This window comes from Panthera pardus, unplaced genomic scaffold (assembly GCF_024362965.1).
Source record: "Panthera pardus isolate Hobbes unplaced genomic scaffold, ASM2436296v1 HiC_scaffold_27, whole genome shotgun sequence".
Lineage (NCBI taxonomy): Eukaryota > Metazoa > Chordata > Mammalia > Carnivora > Felidae > Panthera > Panthera pardus.
The window spans coordinates 7,979,276-7,997,317 of NW_026526843.1; the positions used below are offsets into that span (position 1 = coordinate 7,979,276).

At 45.1% G+C, this 18,042-nt stretch overlaps 1 protein-coding gene across 6 annotated transcripts in view; it reads right to left on the bottom strand.

The window, feature by feature from the left end:
- Positions 1 to 18,042, bottom strand: part of ARHGEF6 (Rac/Cdc42 guanine nucleotide exchange factor 6) — a 101,226-nt gene that overhangs the window by 41,255 nt on the left and 41,929 nt on the right. For 5 of the 6 annotated variants that reach the window (XM_019421508.2, XM_019421505.2, XM_019421506.2 and 2 more), the window contains 2 exons: positions 15,407 to 15,477; positions 2,110 to 2,204 (listed from right to left, as the gene is read on the bottom strand). In XM_019421508.2, the coding sequence (XP_019277053.2) occupies positions 2,110 to 2,204; positions 15,407 to 15,477 (166 nt within the window). The remainder of the gene's footprint in view (positions 1 to 2,109; positions 2,205 to 15,406; positions 15,478 to 18,042) is intronic. The other variant, XM_019421509.2, reaches the window with a different exon arrangement.

Consider the following 18,042-nt stretch of genomic DNA (forward strand, 5'->3'; position numbering starts at 1 on the left):
ACCACACTCACTCGGCACTTTACACGGAGGCGGGCGTTTCACACATAACGCATCGTAACCTGCCCACAATTTTATGAGGTAGGGGCCGTTGCCTCCGTTTTTAATTAATTTTTTAAGTGTGTTTTTTTAATTTATTTCTGAGACAGAGAGAGACAGAGCATGAGCAGGGGAGGGGCAGAGAGAGAGGGAGACCCAGAATCCGAAGCAGGCTCCAGGCTCGGAGCTGTCAGCCCAGAGCCCGAGGTGGGGCTCGAACTCACGGACTGTGAGATCGTGACCTGAGCCGAAGCCGGACGCTTCACCGACTGAGCCGCCCAGGCGCCCCTGTTGCTTCCGTTTTACAGGTCAGGAAACCCAGGCACAGAGAGGTCCAGCAAATCGCCCGGAGTCACAAAGCCAGTGAAGGGTGACGCCAGAATGCCAATCAAAACGTTCTAGCTCCAGAGTCCATGCTCTTAGACCGTTTGGGGGAGGAGGCTTTTCTGAAGACTTAAAGGCCTTTCTTCTTCATGTATTAATACCAGGGGCGTGTTTCCCAGAGAGTCATTTTTGCTGACAAAGAAAAGGAACACCCAAACAAACGTTACCCGAAACCCCTCGGGCATAAAAAGCTGCCAGCTTCTCTGCCCCCATCGCCCTCCTGAACCACACGCTGGAAAACCCCTATGATGGGGAGTCAAAAGCAAAACGTTCAGGCAGCCAGCTTCCCTTTCCTCTTACTGTTTCCAGCTTGCTAATCAGTCACTCCTTCATTTGAAATCTCACCATCTCCCCTCCCAGGGTCACCGCCTCCGTGTCCTGCCTCTGCCTGTCACCTCCGCGAAACGGAAGGCACATGTTACTGGTGGCAGGAGGCACAGTGGGTCGAGCGTGGCCACTTCCTGGCTGTGTGATGGGTACGGCAGTAAGCCCTTCTGGACTTGAGTTTTCTGTGTTCAATGGAGATGGTGATTTCTTCCCGGGCGCTGGACCCAGTGATTCACTGGGGTTCCTTCCATTCAGCTCAAAGAAGCATGATTCACAGAATTCACTTCGTGCTTTACATAATAATAACAAAGGACACTTTGTTGTTGATCGCGTTTAAGCTCTTACAAAACATAGGACTATAAAATCCTTTCACGCTGGAGTAATATTCCCATAGTGCCGTGGAAAATTCCCAATTGGGAAATTCAGCCAGGCTTTACGCCTTAGCAAACATGATGTGGACAAAAGGGAGAAAAATCGTGAAATATATGAAACATATTTCCCTGACTGAAGCCCAATACTTTAGGCAGCTGTCCAGCAAAAGTAAACTCTTCCCGAGGAAAAAGAGGAGGCTTTTGTCCCCCATTACATGGGCCAACTGCCACATTTTCTATTTGACTTATAGATCGTAATCTCCAGTAAAGTGTAATCAAGTAAGATATAAACACAAACAGATGCAGTTAGCCACTGTTTAATATGCTATTCTAGAAGCGCACACACACACACACACACACACACACACACACACACACACACAAAATGAGCGGTCGATATTTTTCTTTCACGAAGACTAAGTTTTCAATTCCAGCCTCAGACAGTCACTTCGAAGAGCAGAATAAGGTTTGAATGTTTTGTTTAAAAAAACAAAAAAACAAAAACATTTTAACATCTCTATCATTCTCTTTTTGCCTGGCTGAAATACAGGCTTGAAGCGCCCTTATGAACATTCACAAAATGCCACACTCTTTCCGCTCTCAGACCGCGGGAAAGAGTTTCTGCCCTGGCAGGAAAAGGTCACGGGGAGCACAAAACTTTCCAGTTTACATGTTTGCTGCACAGAAACACCAGCAGGCCCTCTTGGGGCGAGGCAAAACCGCATGTGTCGCTTTTAGGATGTACAAGATAAAAATTGTGACAAATGCGGATCTGCTCATTCCTTCCACAGCCCAAAGAGACAGAAAGCCAAGCTCTCCAGCAGCAACATCTTGCGTAATTTCCGTTGCCTTGACCGCGTTTCTTGGCAACCTGTGATCTGTGGAAATTCTTCTAAAGGGCAAAATCAATTATTCAGTGACATAAGAGTAATGACTCGATGCGGACATTATCTTGCTTTATTTAGCAACGGGTTTAAAACGTAAATCTTACTTGTTATTGGCCTGCAGGGGTCTTAAGTAAGTGACAAGTAGAGACTGAAGTTCTTTAGCATAATCCTTTTCGGTGTCCAAAATGTTCTGTAACACCTGTGGAGAAACAAAGGTCAGGGTCTTGTATTTGTCAGGACAGTCCCAGCTAAGAAAGAGCTTTTAACCAAATTATGAGGCTAGCACTGTAAGTGAAAAGCACAAAATCTGAATGCCCTTTGTTTCATTCTAGCAAACTATTTTAATGATTACGGTTATATTGCATAAGTCATATGAATACAATTTTTCAAAGTCACCCATAACCGGAGGGGCCTGGCCATTTACACAGTACTGTTGAGAATGCTTTTGTTTGGGTACCAATTTGACAGTAAAATATATTTAATAAAAAAAGAGAGAGAGAGAGAGAGAGAGAGAGAGAGAGAATGCTTACTGTGCTTAAATCATTGATCCTCGGGAAAGGGCTCAGTTAGCTAACAAAGGATCATTATTCCCATTTTATGGAGGAGAACGTTGAGACCAGCCGCCTTAGAACGCGCAGATTCAATGTCAGGATAATTTAATGAAAATGGACGCCAAATGCCGTCAAGTGTCTTTATGTTTTTGGCAAGACCTTTAGGGGACAAAAATCTGAGGCCACGGTGAATTTTTAAGTAGAGTTAAACCTAGTCTTTCAAAAAAGGTAAAAGGTGCTGGGATGAACGATTCAAAGGGAAGAGGAAGCAGGAGTGTGAATTAAAACCAAACTAAAATCCTCTGGGCAAAACAACCCACGTACGGTCCACCGTCTCTCTTGCCCCACCAGTGCTAGGGGCCCGGTCCATCCCCCAGCCTCTTCCGGGGGCAGCTCCAACCTTCCCTCCAAGCTCCTCGAGACACGCAAGCTAACGTTTTCGTACCTTTTCTCTCCTACCTCCTGATTCATTCAACAAACATGTACCGAACGCCTACTCTGGGCCGAATGCCGCGCGGCCTGCCGGGAGCTTCCACTCCGTTCGCAGGGCCAGACAGCGTGAGGCGTTCTTAGCCGGGACGTGTACTCACAGGACAGTCCATGACGATCTGCCTTCGAAAGGTGGAGTGAGCGAGGCGAGCGGAGGCCCGGGCGACTGTGGGCGTTTGGGGGGACACAGCCGGACTGGAGGGTGGTCGTCCGGGCTCTGCCCCCGACTGACAGCCCGGCTACGGTTTTAAGGCTTCACCCGCCTCACCTCAGATTGTGACATTTCACCTACCTCAGGGACCATTGTGAAGAGGCACTGAGACACTGGACAGGTAGGTGCTAAGCGAGCGGGAGACAGTCCCGCCAACGTAAGGGGGCAAGAAAAGGTTTCTCCACGGCAGCGCTGTTGACATTTCAGACCAGATAACTGTCCGCTGTGAGGGGACGCCCTGTGCGTTACAGCATGCCTAGCAGCATCCCTGGCCTCTACCCGAGAGATGCTAGACGCCACTAGCCACCCCCTGCTCCAGCCTGGCGATGACACACGGGTCCCGGCATTGTTCAGTGTCACCGAGGGACAATACTGGCCCTAGGTCAGAATCCCTGCTTTAGAGGGAAGCCGCCCACAGGGTGGCTTCTGAAGCGAGGACTGAGGTCACACGGCCTTCTCCTCAGCCACTTCTGTCTCCTTTCAGTTCCTGTCTTCCTCAGAAACCACTGTCGAAAGGTGTCAGTGGAAACAAATCCCAGGGCCTGGAGGTTCCACCGCTCCCTGGAATTAATCCAGTGACGGGCTGGCGATGCTTTCCTCCCCCCCATAGAAAGTTTAGGCACCCCAAAGGAAGTCAGCAACTACCCTGAGATGAACAAAAAAAGAAAACACAACGTAAAAACACTCACGGGATGCCCTTAAGGCAGACGATATGTAGCTATAAATGTCTCTATCGAAAAATAAGCAACAGGATTTCTGGTTTCTGGGCCAGCATTTAAGGAGCTTGGAAGTCATTACTCCAGCCTAACAATCAGCAGACTAGTTGAACTAACTGGGGGAAAAAAAACAAAACAAAAACCTAACTCTTCTTCTCAGGGAATTGAGGTCACAGGGGACAATGCTACCCCCAGAACTGGAGAGACAGACAAGCGGACACAGAAAATCAAACCTTGCTGGAGCAGAAACCCATGAGCAGAGGCCTCTGCGGAACTCAGCAGCAGGGCAGGAGAATCCGAACTGTGACCGAATTGCTGGGGGGCTCAGCGTAGCCCAGTCTGAGAGTTGAAAACCCCAGGGGGCCCAGTCACGGGACAGCCCGCCCACCTTTTGTTTTACCTCCGCTAGCCACCAGGTTGTCTCAGTGAAGTGGGAGGAAAATCTCCGTCCTGCTTCAGAAGGGGGAAAGGAAGGGGAGCCATCTTGAAATACGCCACAGCATTCTGTTCATCCTAACAAGGTCTGCCCTCAAGAGAGAAACTATTTGACCAGAGCTTGATCTATCAGGTTTTTCGTCAGAGCCTAACCCACCTAGGGGAAAGGAAATACCCTATCCCAGTCCCTCTAGCCTTCCTGTCCCACCTAAGGGAGGAAAGCTGCTTGAGAAGCACTGGTGAAGTTCGTAATCCAGAGACATAAACTCACCAAAAGACTGAGACCTAATCACCGGGCTCCAGAATACTGCCCCTGCCCCCCGTGCCATGCCACCATATTACTAAAGACCTATTTACTGCAGTTCCTTTCAACTAGTACATCATGTTTGGCTCTCAACGAAAAGCAACAAGGCGTACTACAAGGCAAAAAACGCAGTTTGAAGACACAGAGAAAACATTAGAACCATGGTCAGATATGGCAGGAATGGTGGAATTAATGAGACTAGGATTTTAATATAACTATGTAACATGCTCTATGAAAGTAGACAACATACAAGAACAGATGGGAACTGTAAGCAGAATGAGAGAAATATTTAGAATAAAAATGAAACGGTAGAGGTCCAAAACACTCTAATAGAAATGAAGAATGCCTTTGGTGGGCTCATTAGTACACTGGCCCACTAAAAAAACAATCTCTGAGGGGCTCAGTCGGTTAAGCGTCTGACTTAGGCTCAGGTCATGATCTCACGGTTCGAGCCCCGTGTCGGGCACTGTGCTGACAGCTCGGAGCCTGGAGCCTGCTTCCGATTCTGTGTCTCCCTCTCTCTCTGCTCCTCCCTGCTCATGGTCTGTCTCTCTTTCAAAAATAAAAAAAATTTTTTTTTAATTAAAAAAAGAGTCTCTGAACTTGTGGATATGTCAATACAAGATTTCAAAACTGAAAAGCAAACAGGAAAGAAAAAAAGACTAAAGAAAATGGAACAAGATACCAAAGATGACATATGTTTAATGAGGCTAGCAGGAGAAGACAAAGAGAAAGGGACAGAAGAAATACTTGAAACAACAATGACTGAGAATTTTTCCACATTGTTAAAAACACCAAACAACAGATCCAGGAAGCTCAGAAAACACCAAGCAGGCAGATCATATTTAAACTGCAGAAAAAAACAATGATAAAGAAAAGTCCTGAAAGAAGCCAGGGGGAAGGGTGGGGAGGGTTGGGAACAGCTTACCTAGAGAGGAGCTAAGATAAGAATTATATTCAACTTATCCTCAAAAACTATGCAAGTAAGAGAGGAGTGGAGAGAAATGTTTAAAGTGCTGAGAAAAAAAAAAAATCTCCCCAACTTGGCATTCTGTACCTTGTGAAATTTTCCTTCAGAACTCAGGCATATAAAAATTGAGGGAATTTGTTGCCGGTAGACCTGCCTTGCAAGAAATGTTTCCCAAAAGTTTCTTCAGGAAGAAGGAAAATGCTACATAGGTCAGAGACCCAGATCTACATAAAGAAAGAAAGTACGAGAGAAGTAGTAAGTGAAGCATCTGACTATTTCAGCTCAGGTCACGATCCCAGGGTCATGGGATCAAGCCCCGCGTCAGTCACGCGCTGAGTGTGGAACTTGCCTGGGATTCTCTCTCCCTCTGCCCTTCTCCCCATCTCTCTCGCTTGCACGCTCTCTCTCTCTCTCTCTCTAAAATAAAAAAAATGAAATAAAATAAAAACTCGAATTTTTTGTATTCTTTTTTTTTAATGTTTATTTATTTATTTTGAGGGGGAGGAGGGGACGGGAGAGAGGGAGAGAGAGAAGCCCAAGCAGGCTCTGTGCAGCCATCACACAGCCCTCCGTGGGACTCGAACCCACAAACCACGAGATCATGACCTGAGCTGAAACCAAGAGTGGGTCGCTTAACCGACTGAGCCACCCAGGTACCCCATCTACTTTTTTTGTATTCTTAATTGATCTAACAGATAACAGTTTGTTCAAAATAGTAACAGGAACAATGTATTCAATTATATATGCTTATCTACAAGCATATATATGATGCCTACGTATGTTTATGTATAAATGAAATGAATGACAGTAATGATGCCAGGGGTGGGAAGGAAGAATTAGGTATACTCTGTTATTATAAGGTGCTTGTGCTACCTGCGAAGCGGTATAGTGCTCTGTGACAATGGACCCGGATTCCTTCTAAATATATATTGCAAACTCTAGGTCGACCACCCAAAAAAGTAAAAAAAAAAAAAAAAAAAAAAAAAATCTATAAAGACACAAACTACCAAAACCGACTCGCAAAAGAAATGGAAAATCCAGGAGCGCCTGGGTGGCTCAGTCGGTTAAGCGCCCGACTCTCGATTTAGGCTCAGGCCATGATCTCACAGTCATGAGATTAAGCCCCACATGGAGCTCCGTGCTAGGCGTGAGGCACGCTTAAGACTCTGTCTCCTTCTTCCTCTGCCCCTCCCCTGCCTCAAGAAAAAAAAAAGAAATAGAAAATCTGAGTACATCTATAACAAGCAAAGCCATTGAATAAAGCATTCGAAACAATTCCCATCATTTAAAGCCCAGGATGAGATGGCCTTACTGGTCGGTTCTCCCAAAAGTTGAAAGAATTCATATCAATCCTTCACAAACTCTTATAATCTTAGAAAAGAACAAAGTACAGGGTACACTTCCCAATTCCAAAACACACTCCAAAACTACAGTGACAAGATAGTTTAGTACTGGCATAGGATAGATACATAAATCAACGGAGTAGTCCAGAAATGAACCCCTGGTCAACTGAGTTTTGACAAGTGTGCGAGACCTTTCAATAGGGAAAGAACAATCTTTTCAGCAAATGGTGCTGGGACCACTGGATGTCTACATGCCAAAGAATCTGCACTCCAACTTTATAACATATACAAAAATTAAGTCAAAATGGACTCAAGAGTTAAAACTACCAAACTCTTAGAAGAAAACAGAGGAGAAAATCTTCACGACTTCAGATTTGACACCAAAAGCACAAGCAACAAGAGAAAAAAAAATACATAAATTGGAATTCATAAAAATTAAAAACTTATGTGTGTCAAAGGACATTATCGAGGATGTGAGAAGATAACCCACAGAATGGGAGAAATATTTACAAGTCGTATATCTGATAAGAATCTAGTATCCAGAATATATAAAGAACTCTTACAACTCAACAGTAAAAATAATTAAAAGTTGGCTAAGGGGGCGCCTGGGTGGCTCAGTCGGTTAAGCTTCCGACTTCGACTCGGGTCATGATCTCACGGTTCGTGAGTTCAAGCCCCGCGTTGGGTTCTGTGCTGACAGCTCAGATTCTGGAACCTGCTTCAGATTCTGTGTCTCCCTCTCTCTCTGCCCTTACCCCGCTTGCACTCGGTCTCTCTATCTCTTAAAAAAATAAACAAACATTAAAAAAAAAAAAGTTGGCTGAGGATTTGAATAGCCCTAGAGTTACCATATGACCCAGCAGTTCAATTACTAGAGAAATGAAAACCTATGTCCACACAAAAATTTGCACATGAATTTTCACAGAGCGTCATTAATAGTACCCAAAAAGTGGCAATAATCCGAAGGTCCATAAACTGGTGAATGTCTACACAAAACCTCGTGTGTCTATACAATGGAATATTAGCCGCAAAAAGGAAAGAAGCACTGATATATTCTACAACATGGATGAACCATGAAAATATTATTCTAAGTGAAAGAAGCCAGACACAAAGGAACAAATATTGTCAGCACAGAGCCCGTGCGGGACTTGAACTCACAAACCGTGAGATCACGACCCGAGCCAAAATCAAGCGTCGGACGCTTCCCCCACTGATCCACCCAGGCGCGCCCGTGCAAGTTTAAAACGGTGAGTCTTGTGGTATGGAAATTATACGGCCAAAAAAGCGATTTTAAAGACTCAAAGCACATATTTCTCATCTGTTAATGGAAACTCTTTCCATTTTTTTCTCCCTGACCCCACATCCTTACCCAGGATGGTCCTTCCAAACTCTAGTTTGTCCATCAGTGAAACTGCCTGCCCAGCTGGGCTGGGGTCGCCTGTGGTACCTCAGATAATCGCTTATATAAATGCGTTGCACTCATATTCATTTTGTATTCTTAGAAATGGGGAGAACTACACCAGAATTCAGCAGCACCGTCTTTTATAAGTAAGAGGGAAAACGTACGCAGACTGCTTCATTAACAAGATTTATTTGTCTACAGCATTTGTATCAAGGGTGGGAAAAGGCTGGTAGCGTGCCTTCCTGCTAATGTTCAGGAAGGGATGAAATCATCTAATCATCTCCTTTTGTTCACATTTTTCTAAAAAGACCAGGTCTGGATACGAGCCATCTCACATCCTCACCCTCCTTTCGAGCACTGTTGCCTAGAGCTGTGACACTACCCAAATCATCACGTCTGTTGAAAATAAGAAAAACAAAAGAAAAAAAAATCAAACCGAATCCGCTCACCCGTTGCCCGAAGGAACTTTTTAAATTAGAAACTGCAGGCGTTATTTACCTCGTAAAATGAGGTTTTCATTTTCTTTTTTTACTTTTTTTATCTTATTTTAGAGAGAGCGTGCACTCATGTGCCTGGGGGAGACAGGAAGAGAGAGAGAGAGAGAGAGAGGAGAGAGAGAGAGAGAGAGAGAGAGAGAGAGAGAGAGAGAGAGAATCTTAAGCAGGCTCTACGCTCGGAGTGGAGCCGGATGCGGGGCTCAATCCCATGACCCTGGGATCATGACCTGAGCCCCAGTCAAGAGTCGGATGCTCAATTGACGGTGCTCCACAGGCGCCCCATAAAATGTGATTCTTAACACAATTAAACAGCATTGTTTGAATCCGACCTCCCTCTCACCACTGAAACAGCGTTACTGTTTCAACGTCCTTCAAAACGCTATCATCTGGGGCTCCTTTACAAGAAATCAGTAGGATTTTGCAAGAAAGGTGCCAACTCTCCTGCTCCAGTGGCTTTATTTGCCAGGTGAGGCGGCGCACTTTCTAGAAGTCCCACTCTCGCTGGACCCACCAGCCTGGGACACGCAGAAGGCAAAGGTGAGGGAAGCAGGCGGATATCTCCCGCCGCCTTTCAGTGAGCAAAACTGAAACAAATTTCATAGCTAAACATTTCCTCCTTCAGAGCTAAACAGAAAACATATTTTAACTCTTATTGTTGAAAGTTTTGAGGGTGGCTGAATGCTGACTTTACAAAACTAAACTGACAGAGATGATCCACGATTCCTTCACTTAATAATGCAAAAAACAACAACAACAACAACAACCCAATTGAACGGTAACATGTTAAATAGCGCTGCCCTGGCTGCGGTCTGACGAGCAGAAATGCTCATCAGGGTGGGCACTTAGGATTCTTTCTCAAATTCATTTGAGCTTTTATTGCTTTCCTCAATCTCAAAAGACCAACTGATGAACTTCTGAGACTGGTTCTTTATTTTTCAGGCCACAGGGCATGTACTGTAAAGGGATAAAAAGGGAAGCAGACAGAGGAGGCTATGTGTTCCCAAACAGAAGGCCTCAGTGGTGAGTCAGAAAGCAAGGGGTTTGGCAAGCCAAACAGCAGCACAGTTTGATCGAGATGAAATCCATTCAAACTTACTAAAATAGACTGCACCCAGACATTGCCTTTGCCTCCCTGACTCTGTCTTCACAAGGGCGACGGAGTATTCTTTTGCTCAATTAACCTTGGACTAAATTCAGAGCGAGACAGATGGTAAGAAGCCATAGAAAAACAGGTGGCGGCCTTTTATGCCTCTATCCTGGGCTATTGATTTTCCAGTAAAATATATTTCCCACATTTCCTGGAAAGGCTTTAGAGTGAGTTCGTTTTTATAACTCTTCTTTTTTTTTTTCCAAAGGGAAAGAGTCATAGAATATGAAGAAATTATCTTAAGAGGCTAAAATGCATAAACAGCCGACCCTTGAACAACACAGCTTTCAACTGCGGGTCCGCTTACTGTAAATGTCTTTTCTGTTCCTTATGATATTTACATTTTTTTTTAAGTTTATTTATTTTTTAGGGAGAGAGAGAGACGGAGTGTGAGCAGGGGAAGGGCAGAGAGAGAGAGGGAGACACAGAATCCCAAGCAGGCTCCAGGCTCCAAGCTGTCGGCCCAGAGCCCGACACGGGGCTCGGACTCCCGAACCGTGAGATCGTGACCTGAGCTGAAGTCGGACGCTTAACCGACTGAGCCACCCAGGAACCCCCTGTTCCTTATGATATTTTAAATAGCATTTTCTTTTCTCTAGCTAACTTCACTGTAAGAAGACAGGATGTAATACATATGACATACAAAATATGTGTTAATCAAGAGGGAACCCCAGTGTAAACGATGGACTTTGGGAGATCATGACGTGTCAGTGTAGACCCCTCGCTTGTCACAAGTGGTCACCGATTCTGGTGGGAGACGCTGTGAGCGGGTGAGGCTGTGCGTGTGTGCGGGTGGGAGGGGTACGTGAGAAATCTCTGTTCCTTCCGCTCGATTTTGCTGTGAACCCCAAACCGCTCTGTAAAATAAAGTCTTAAAAAAGAGGGGGGGGGGGCGGATAAGCGCTAAAAAGGTAGAGAAAACTCCGGGTGGGAGCAGGTGGGTAGAGAGATGAGTAAGAGGGAAAATGGGGTAAGCAGAAGGTGGGTGGTAAGAGCAGAAATTGCGGGAGGCTTCCTGGGATTTTTATGTGAGGTCACATGTTACACACTCCCCACCTTTCCCACTGCGTACGGGTTCTCCAAGGCATACCCTCTAGGCATCCGCCACAAGTTACAATGAAGTAGAAGAAAGTTAGGAGAAAAATAAATTGTGCTGGCCGCTACCGACTGTACCTTCCTGTTTGGAGGTAGGGAGAGATCATCTCTCCCTCTGCAGACGGATAGATGCTCGCGCCCAGAATCGAATGTTCGGATCACTGCGTGTGAATACAGCACTCCACCTTCCCGGGGGGCATTTTGACGGGCGAAGAAGACAGTGCAGTCCACTCTATGACCAGCAGGGAGGGATCGCGGGCGCGCCCACTCTTGCCCGGGGGGATGCGCCCATGTGGCCCCCCTGCCTGAATTCCCTTCCAGCTCTTCTCTGCTTAGCTAAGTCTCGACACGCTTGAATCCCGTCTTCCACTGAACCTTTCCCTTTACTGGTTCTCCAACTTCAGTTTAGTGAGCAGCAGAATCAGCCGTTTCCTGGGGCGCCTGGGTGGCTCAACCGGTTGGGCATCCGACTTCGGCTCAGGTCATGATCTCACGGTTCGTGGGTTCGAGCCCGGCGTCGGGCTCTGTGCCGACAGCTCGGAGCCTGCTTCGGATTCTGGGTCTCCCTCTCCCTCTGCCCCTCCCCCACTCATGCTCTGTCTCTGTCTGTCTCTCTCTCAAAAATAAATAAACATGAAAAAAAAGTACTGTTTCCTGAGATCTATGGCCAGAGATTCTGATATACAGCAAGTCCGGTATGGGGCCCGGACGTGTGCACTTTTAACAAGCTCCCCGGGGCCTTCTGAGGCAGGATCCCCCAACCACGTTTTGAGAAGCCCATCTTAGGACACTTTATAACTGCATCATTCTCTGCCACGTGGCTTCCTGTCACGTCTGTCCTACGTTCCCAGTGAGACAGACCATGGGCACGAAGAGCTAAGCGCTGCGCACAGATTCAGCCTGATCGCTAAGCCACATACATCCCTTTTCCTGTTCTTTGTTTTCTCAGTTTTACTGAGGCATGATTGACAAATAAAAAGTGTCTATGCTTGAGGTGTATAACTTGATATATTTTTGAAAGATTTTATTTTTCAGTGATCTCTACACCCGACAGGGGGCTCGAACCCACAACCCCGAGATCAAGAGTCACACGCTGCTCCGACTGAGCCAGCCAGGGGCCCCTGTAACTTGGGCTTTTGATATAGGTATGCAGTGTGCAGTGATCGCCACAGTCAAGCTAATTAACACCAGCCCCTCACATCGTTACCATTTTCCTTTGTTGTTGTTGTTCTTTATTTTTAAATGCCTCCTGGCACGTCACAGCAAGTTATGAAGGGCAGAGAAAGCCAACAAGCAGCATAAGATTATTAGAAAAACGATGGATAGAAAAATGGCATGCTGTTTCTCAGTAGTGACAGAAGTTTAACAAACGGCAGTGAATTTTGGGAACGCGGAAGGAACCACGGTCAGGGGCAGCAAAAGCCTCCTCTGGGCTGCCACGGCCCTAAAGGACCCTGAGCACCTATTCCAAGCACCAGGCCAGGAGTGGGCAAGCCTCAGTTAGACACACTGAACGTGGCTCATGGCACACGCAGGTCTGGGCTGGGTACCCAAAGCCACTTTGGTCACACTGGAGAACTTGCATCAAGGCCCGGGTGGGGCAGAAATCAGCACACAGTCCCCTGGAAACTTGAAAAGGGGGAGACAAATCTACAGACTTGCAAATTCAAGGAGTCTCTATCCTGCCCAAATTGATCGGATGCGATTGGTTCATTTTACATGTCAACTTGACTAGGTCACAAGGTACCGAGCTTAACCATTATTTGGGTATGTCTGGGAGGGTGTCTGCAGATGGCATTGGTAGGTTGAGGAAAGCAGACTGCCCACCCCAGCGTGGCTGGGCATCATCCAATCTTTTGAGGGCCTGGAAAGAACAAAAAGGGAGAAGAAGGGAGAATTTGCTCCCTCTGCCTGACTTCTTGAGCTAAAAATATCAGTCTTTTCCTCCCTCAGACTAGAATTTACACCATTGGCTCTCCTGGCCCTCAGGCCTTTGGATAATTGAACTTCCAGGAATCCAGCTACAGGTCTTTATATGCCTTGCCAAAGTCCTACGTATAAGATGTTCACTGCAGAATTGTTTAGAGTAGTAAGGTACGAGAAGCCATGCACATGGCTTTCATATCTCAACTATTGTAAATAATGCTGCAATTAAACATAAGGGTACGTGTATCCCTTCGGATTAGTTCTTGTATTCTCTGGGTAAATACCCAGTAGTACAACTGCTGGATTGTAAAGTAGTTCTATTTTTAACTCTTTGAGTTAAACACACACACACACACACACACACACACACACACACACACACACACCATTGGAATATTATTCGGCCATAAAAAAGAATGAAAAGAATGAAATCGAGCCATTTGCAATGACACAGATGGAGCTAGAGAGCATAATGCTGAGAGAAACAAGTCAGTCAGAGAGAGACAAATGGCATACAATTGTATTCATCAAGAAACAAAACACACGAGCAAAGGGGAACAAAATAAAAGAGAGGAAAACCAAGAAACAGACTCTCAACCATAGAGAACAAACTGATGGTTACCAGAGGGGAGGTGGGGGGGGGGGGAACAGTTAAATAGGTGATAGGAGGGCACTTGTTGTGATGAGCACGGCGTACTTTATGAAAGTGTAGAACCACTACAGTGCACACCTGAAACTAATATAACACTGTATGTTACGTAACGGGATTTTAAATACAAACTTAAAAAAATAAATAGAATCAGCAGAGGCAGAGACAGCTCCAAAGCCGTGTGATGGCATACTCCAGATGCAAAGAGAGAAGAAGCTACTGCAACGTTTTCATCCACCATTTGACTGCATACTTTCTTTAAAGATTAAATCACGGTGGGGAGGGGGCGCCTAGGTGGCTCAGTCGGTTAAGCGCCAGACTACGGCTCAGGTCATGATCTCACGGTTCGTGAGTTCGAGCCCTGCATCGGGCTCTGTGCTGATGGCTCGGAGCCTGGAGCCCGCTTCGGATTCTGTGTCTCCCCCTCTCTCTGCCCTTCCGCCGCTCATGCTCTGACTCTCCCTCTCAAAAATCAGTAAACATTAAAAAAAAGTTTTTTTAAATAAAAAAAAAGAAATGTAAGAAGAAAAATAGTGACAAGATTGTCCCCTATGATTATTGCCCATGTCCCCTATGAAGCTGCTTCTTGAGTTTTCATACCCACGACCACTCATGTCATCATTATGGAGCAAACTCATGGAAGGGGGCAATTCTGACTTTTGGAACGCTACATATAGAGATGTTGAACAAGCTTATCCATGTGCAAAATGAAAGGAGTACGCAGTCCAAATGCACATCCAATATTGGGTGAAAAGTGACACTAAGGAGCACCTGGGTGGCTCAATCGGTTAAGTGCCCGACTCTTGATCTCGGTTCAGGTCACGATCCCACGGTTCGTGAGAACTGTGCTGATGGCGCAGAGCCTGCTCGAGATTGTCTCTCTCTCTCTCTCTCTCTCTCTCTCTCTCTCTCTCTCTCTCTCCCTCTCTCTCTCTCTCTCTCAAAAGTGACACTATTTCAAACAAGAAAACTTAGAGCTTACAATGATTTCTCCTTTTCATTAGTGATTGGGCCGAGTCTGGAAAGGAGACGTGAAGGAAAGCAGAGGGAAGATTAAGGAGAATAATACAATTTTTTTTTCCTCAAATGGGAACTTATTTTGAGTACTGTATCTGTCCTATTTATAGCTAATATATTTTGACATGTCTGTGTTCAAGCCAGAGTCATTCCACGCCCCCTGCTGTGCCAGAGGGCAGTCTTCCCTCCGGGCTCTCCTCAAATACAAGGTTCATAATATTTTGGAGGACACCATAATGGATTGATTGATTCGAAAATAAAATCACAGTATGCGATCACTTAAAACTAATAGCATTAGAGGAATGTGGGAACTCACCTTCTTAATATCTGGTAAGGCTATATCTAACTGCTGGGTTTCCCCATCACGCCTACTTATGAACCAATTTCTCTTTTGGTGCCGTTTAACAGGCCTTGCTCCAAATCTTTGGGCTACCTTGGAATTTTTCAGTACGGTGGATGTAAAACTTCTAGACATCTGTAAGAGGCCCACCAGCAGAAGAGCTCCACGGTAGCACAGCTGACATTAGACCCTTGCGATACTTTACCCAGTCTCCTATGAGCGTCACCTCAACGCATCAGTGGCTCAGCAAGTGAAAAGGTTCCATACAGAGAGTCAAGAAATTTTGTTAGTTCTGATCTGAACACTCACCACAGTATAATAGTTCTTGGTAAGTGGAGTAGTTTCGAATCCTTTGCCAGCCTTGGGGGAGAGGGGTCTCTCTGTGGAATAGACATTTAAATTATGTTAAGATCACACAGATCTAAGATGAACATTTTATAACTGAAGTCAACTCACATACTATAAATTTTGTCAAATGGAAGGATCAGTGGAAATGTACATTCCCCGACAAGTGACACTCTAATTTTACTAAACTCTAGATGGTCCAAGCTAGGGTTCTTGTCCAGACCCCTTCAATTTCCGAGAAGTTAAGGCCTAGCTAATGAATGGCAGGGCCAGACCAAGAACTTCACTCCATTTGGGCTCGTTTCTTTACTCCAGTATGCCTCTCCACTCACCTCATTCAAAACAGATAAGCCAAATTAATGCTAACCAAATACACATATTTGTAACTTGTAAGTTACTATACAAGTATAGTATAGATATATATTATAACATAGGTAATAGCAGCCATCCTTTCTTGGGGCTCTCTACTGTGCCAAAAATAAAATAATCAGAATCTCTAACACACTGAAAACGAGCAGAAAATTCTTCTTTCTTTTATGTATCGTTTGAGTATCATGACATCGTGCTACAAAATGCTGCCTTTCTTTTACCAAGTTAATCTTACCTATTAAACTCATGACTAAGAGACATCCTAACCCATTCTTTCTTTAAAAAAAAAAAAAACCACCTCAGGAAAATACAAGATGGTGATGATAAATGTTTAACAGTGTCACTAACACTATCGTTCCTCCCCTCATTTTCTCCTTTGTTTCATTTTGTTTTACATTCCATTTTTATCTTGCTATATTATATGCTGCTTTAAACTCTTTCTGAAGTATAGTCGAGTTTATATAAGTAACCAATTCATAAGATATCATCACACTTGATTTTTCTTTTTAAAAAATATTTTCTAGTTTTAAATCTATTACATCCCAACCCTAAAAAATGCAAATTATAGAGAAAACATAAAAACCAATGATTAGTCAGAGTTAACCATCATCAAAGTAACATTATAAAGCATGTCTTCTCACTCTTTTTATATATGTATTTGTGAACACACACACATACACACACACACACACACACACACACACACACACAGAGGGATCTTTCTTACTTTACTTATGGTTTTGTAATTCTCCTAACAACCTTTTTAAACATTTCTTATTTATTTACTTATTTTTAAGTGTTTTCTATTTATTTTGACAGAGAGAGAGAAAGAGAGAGAGAGCCCCAAGCAGGCTCCGTGCCATCAGCGCAGAGCCCGATGTGGGGCTTGATCCCACCAACTGTGAGATCATGACCTGAGCTGAGATCAAGAGTCGGACGCTTAACCGACCCACCCACCCAGGTACCCCTTTAATCTTATGTTTTTATGTTAGCTCGAACCCCAGTGTGGGGCTCCAACTCATGACCCCAAGGTCAAGAGTCACATGCCCTACTGACTGAGCCAGCCAGGCGCTCCTCTGTAATTCTATCACATTATCGCATGAATATTTTCTCATTTAACCTTGACTTTTAATTATTGTTATATTTAAAATATTATTATATTAAAATAATCCTTTTATTTATTTGGCACTTAATAGCTTTTCAGACATGTTATTTGAGCCTCACGACCCTAGCAGGCAGAGATGATTGCATTTTGCAGAGAAGGTCACTCAGGTCCAGGGAGGTGAAGTTAGTTACCTAAGGGCATGTATGTAGGACATGGCAGGGCCAAGACTGAAGCTCAGGTGTGCCTTGACAAGAGCCTGGGCTCCTAACCAATATGATGTCCAGAGGTAAATCTGCCGAGAAGGGCTTGGTCAATGGCATTTGCGGTGATTCCTACTGGCGTTCAGAGAGGCCATCAGTTTGAGCTGGGATGCTCAGAGAAGACCTTGCTGGGCAGGAGGCACTCAATCTAGTCCTGGAGGGTGGTGAGAATTCCAACCAGGAGAGAAAACAGTAGAGAACTTTCTGGGCAGGGAAGATTCCAGAAGCACAGTTGTAGACATGGCAATGCTCAAGGCAGGACTGTTCCTGTGCCAATCAATTGTCCAGCTGGGCCTTGCTGGGTAGGGTGAAAACAAGGCAAAAAGGCAGCCCTCTGGGCCAACTGTGTCACGTCCGAGTGATGACAAGTGGGGTACAGCCAGTTGCTGGAAGCTTCACGCCATTTCAAGATCCTCCTGGATCTACCTGGTGGCTTCACAAGATTGCAAGTGGCAGAGCCAGGACTTGAAATCAAGTATTGTACCAAGCCGGCTGTGCTTCCCAGGCACCACTGTTGGACTCTTAGACTTACTTGAAATTGACAGTTACCAAATTCTTTCAGTGTTTAGGAGGCCAGTTTCCTATAACGTAGTGATAATGGTTCTACTTAGAACTCATAGCCGAGAGCACCTGGGTGGCTCAGTCGGTTCAGCACCTGACTCTTGGTTTCAGCTCAGGTCATGATCTCCCAGTTCGTCAGTTCGAGCTCCACACTGGTCTCCGTGCTAATGGTGCGGAACCTACCTGGGATCCCCTCTCTCTCCCTCTATCTCTGCCCCTCCCCTGCTCGCTCGCTCTCAAAATCAATCAATCAATTAACCTAAAAACAGTTTTTTCTAAAAGAACGCACAATCGTTTTCTGCGAC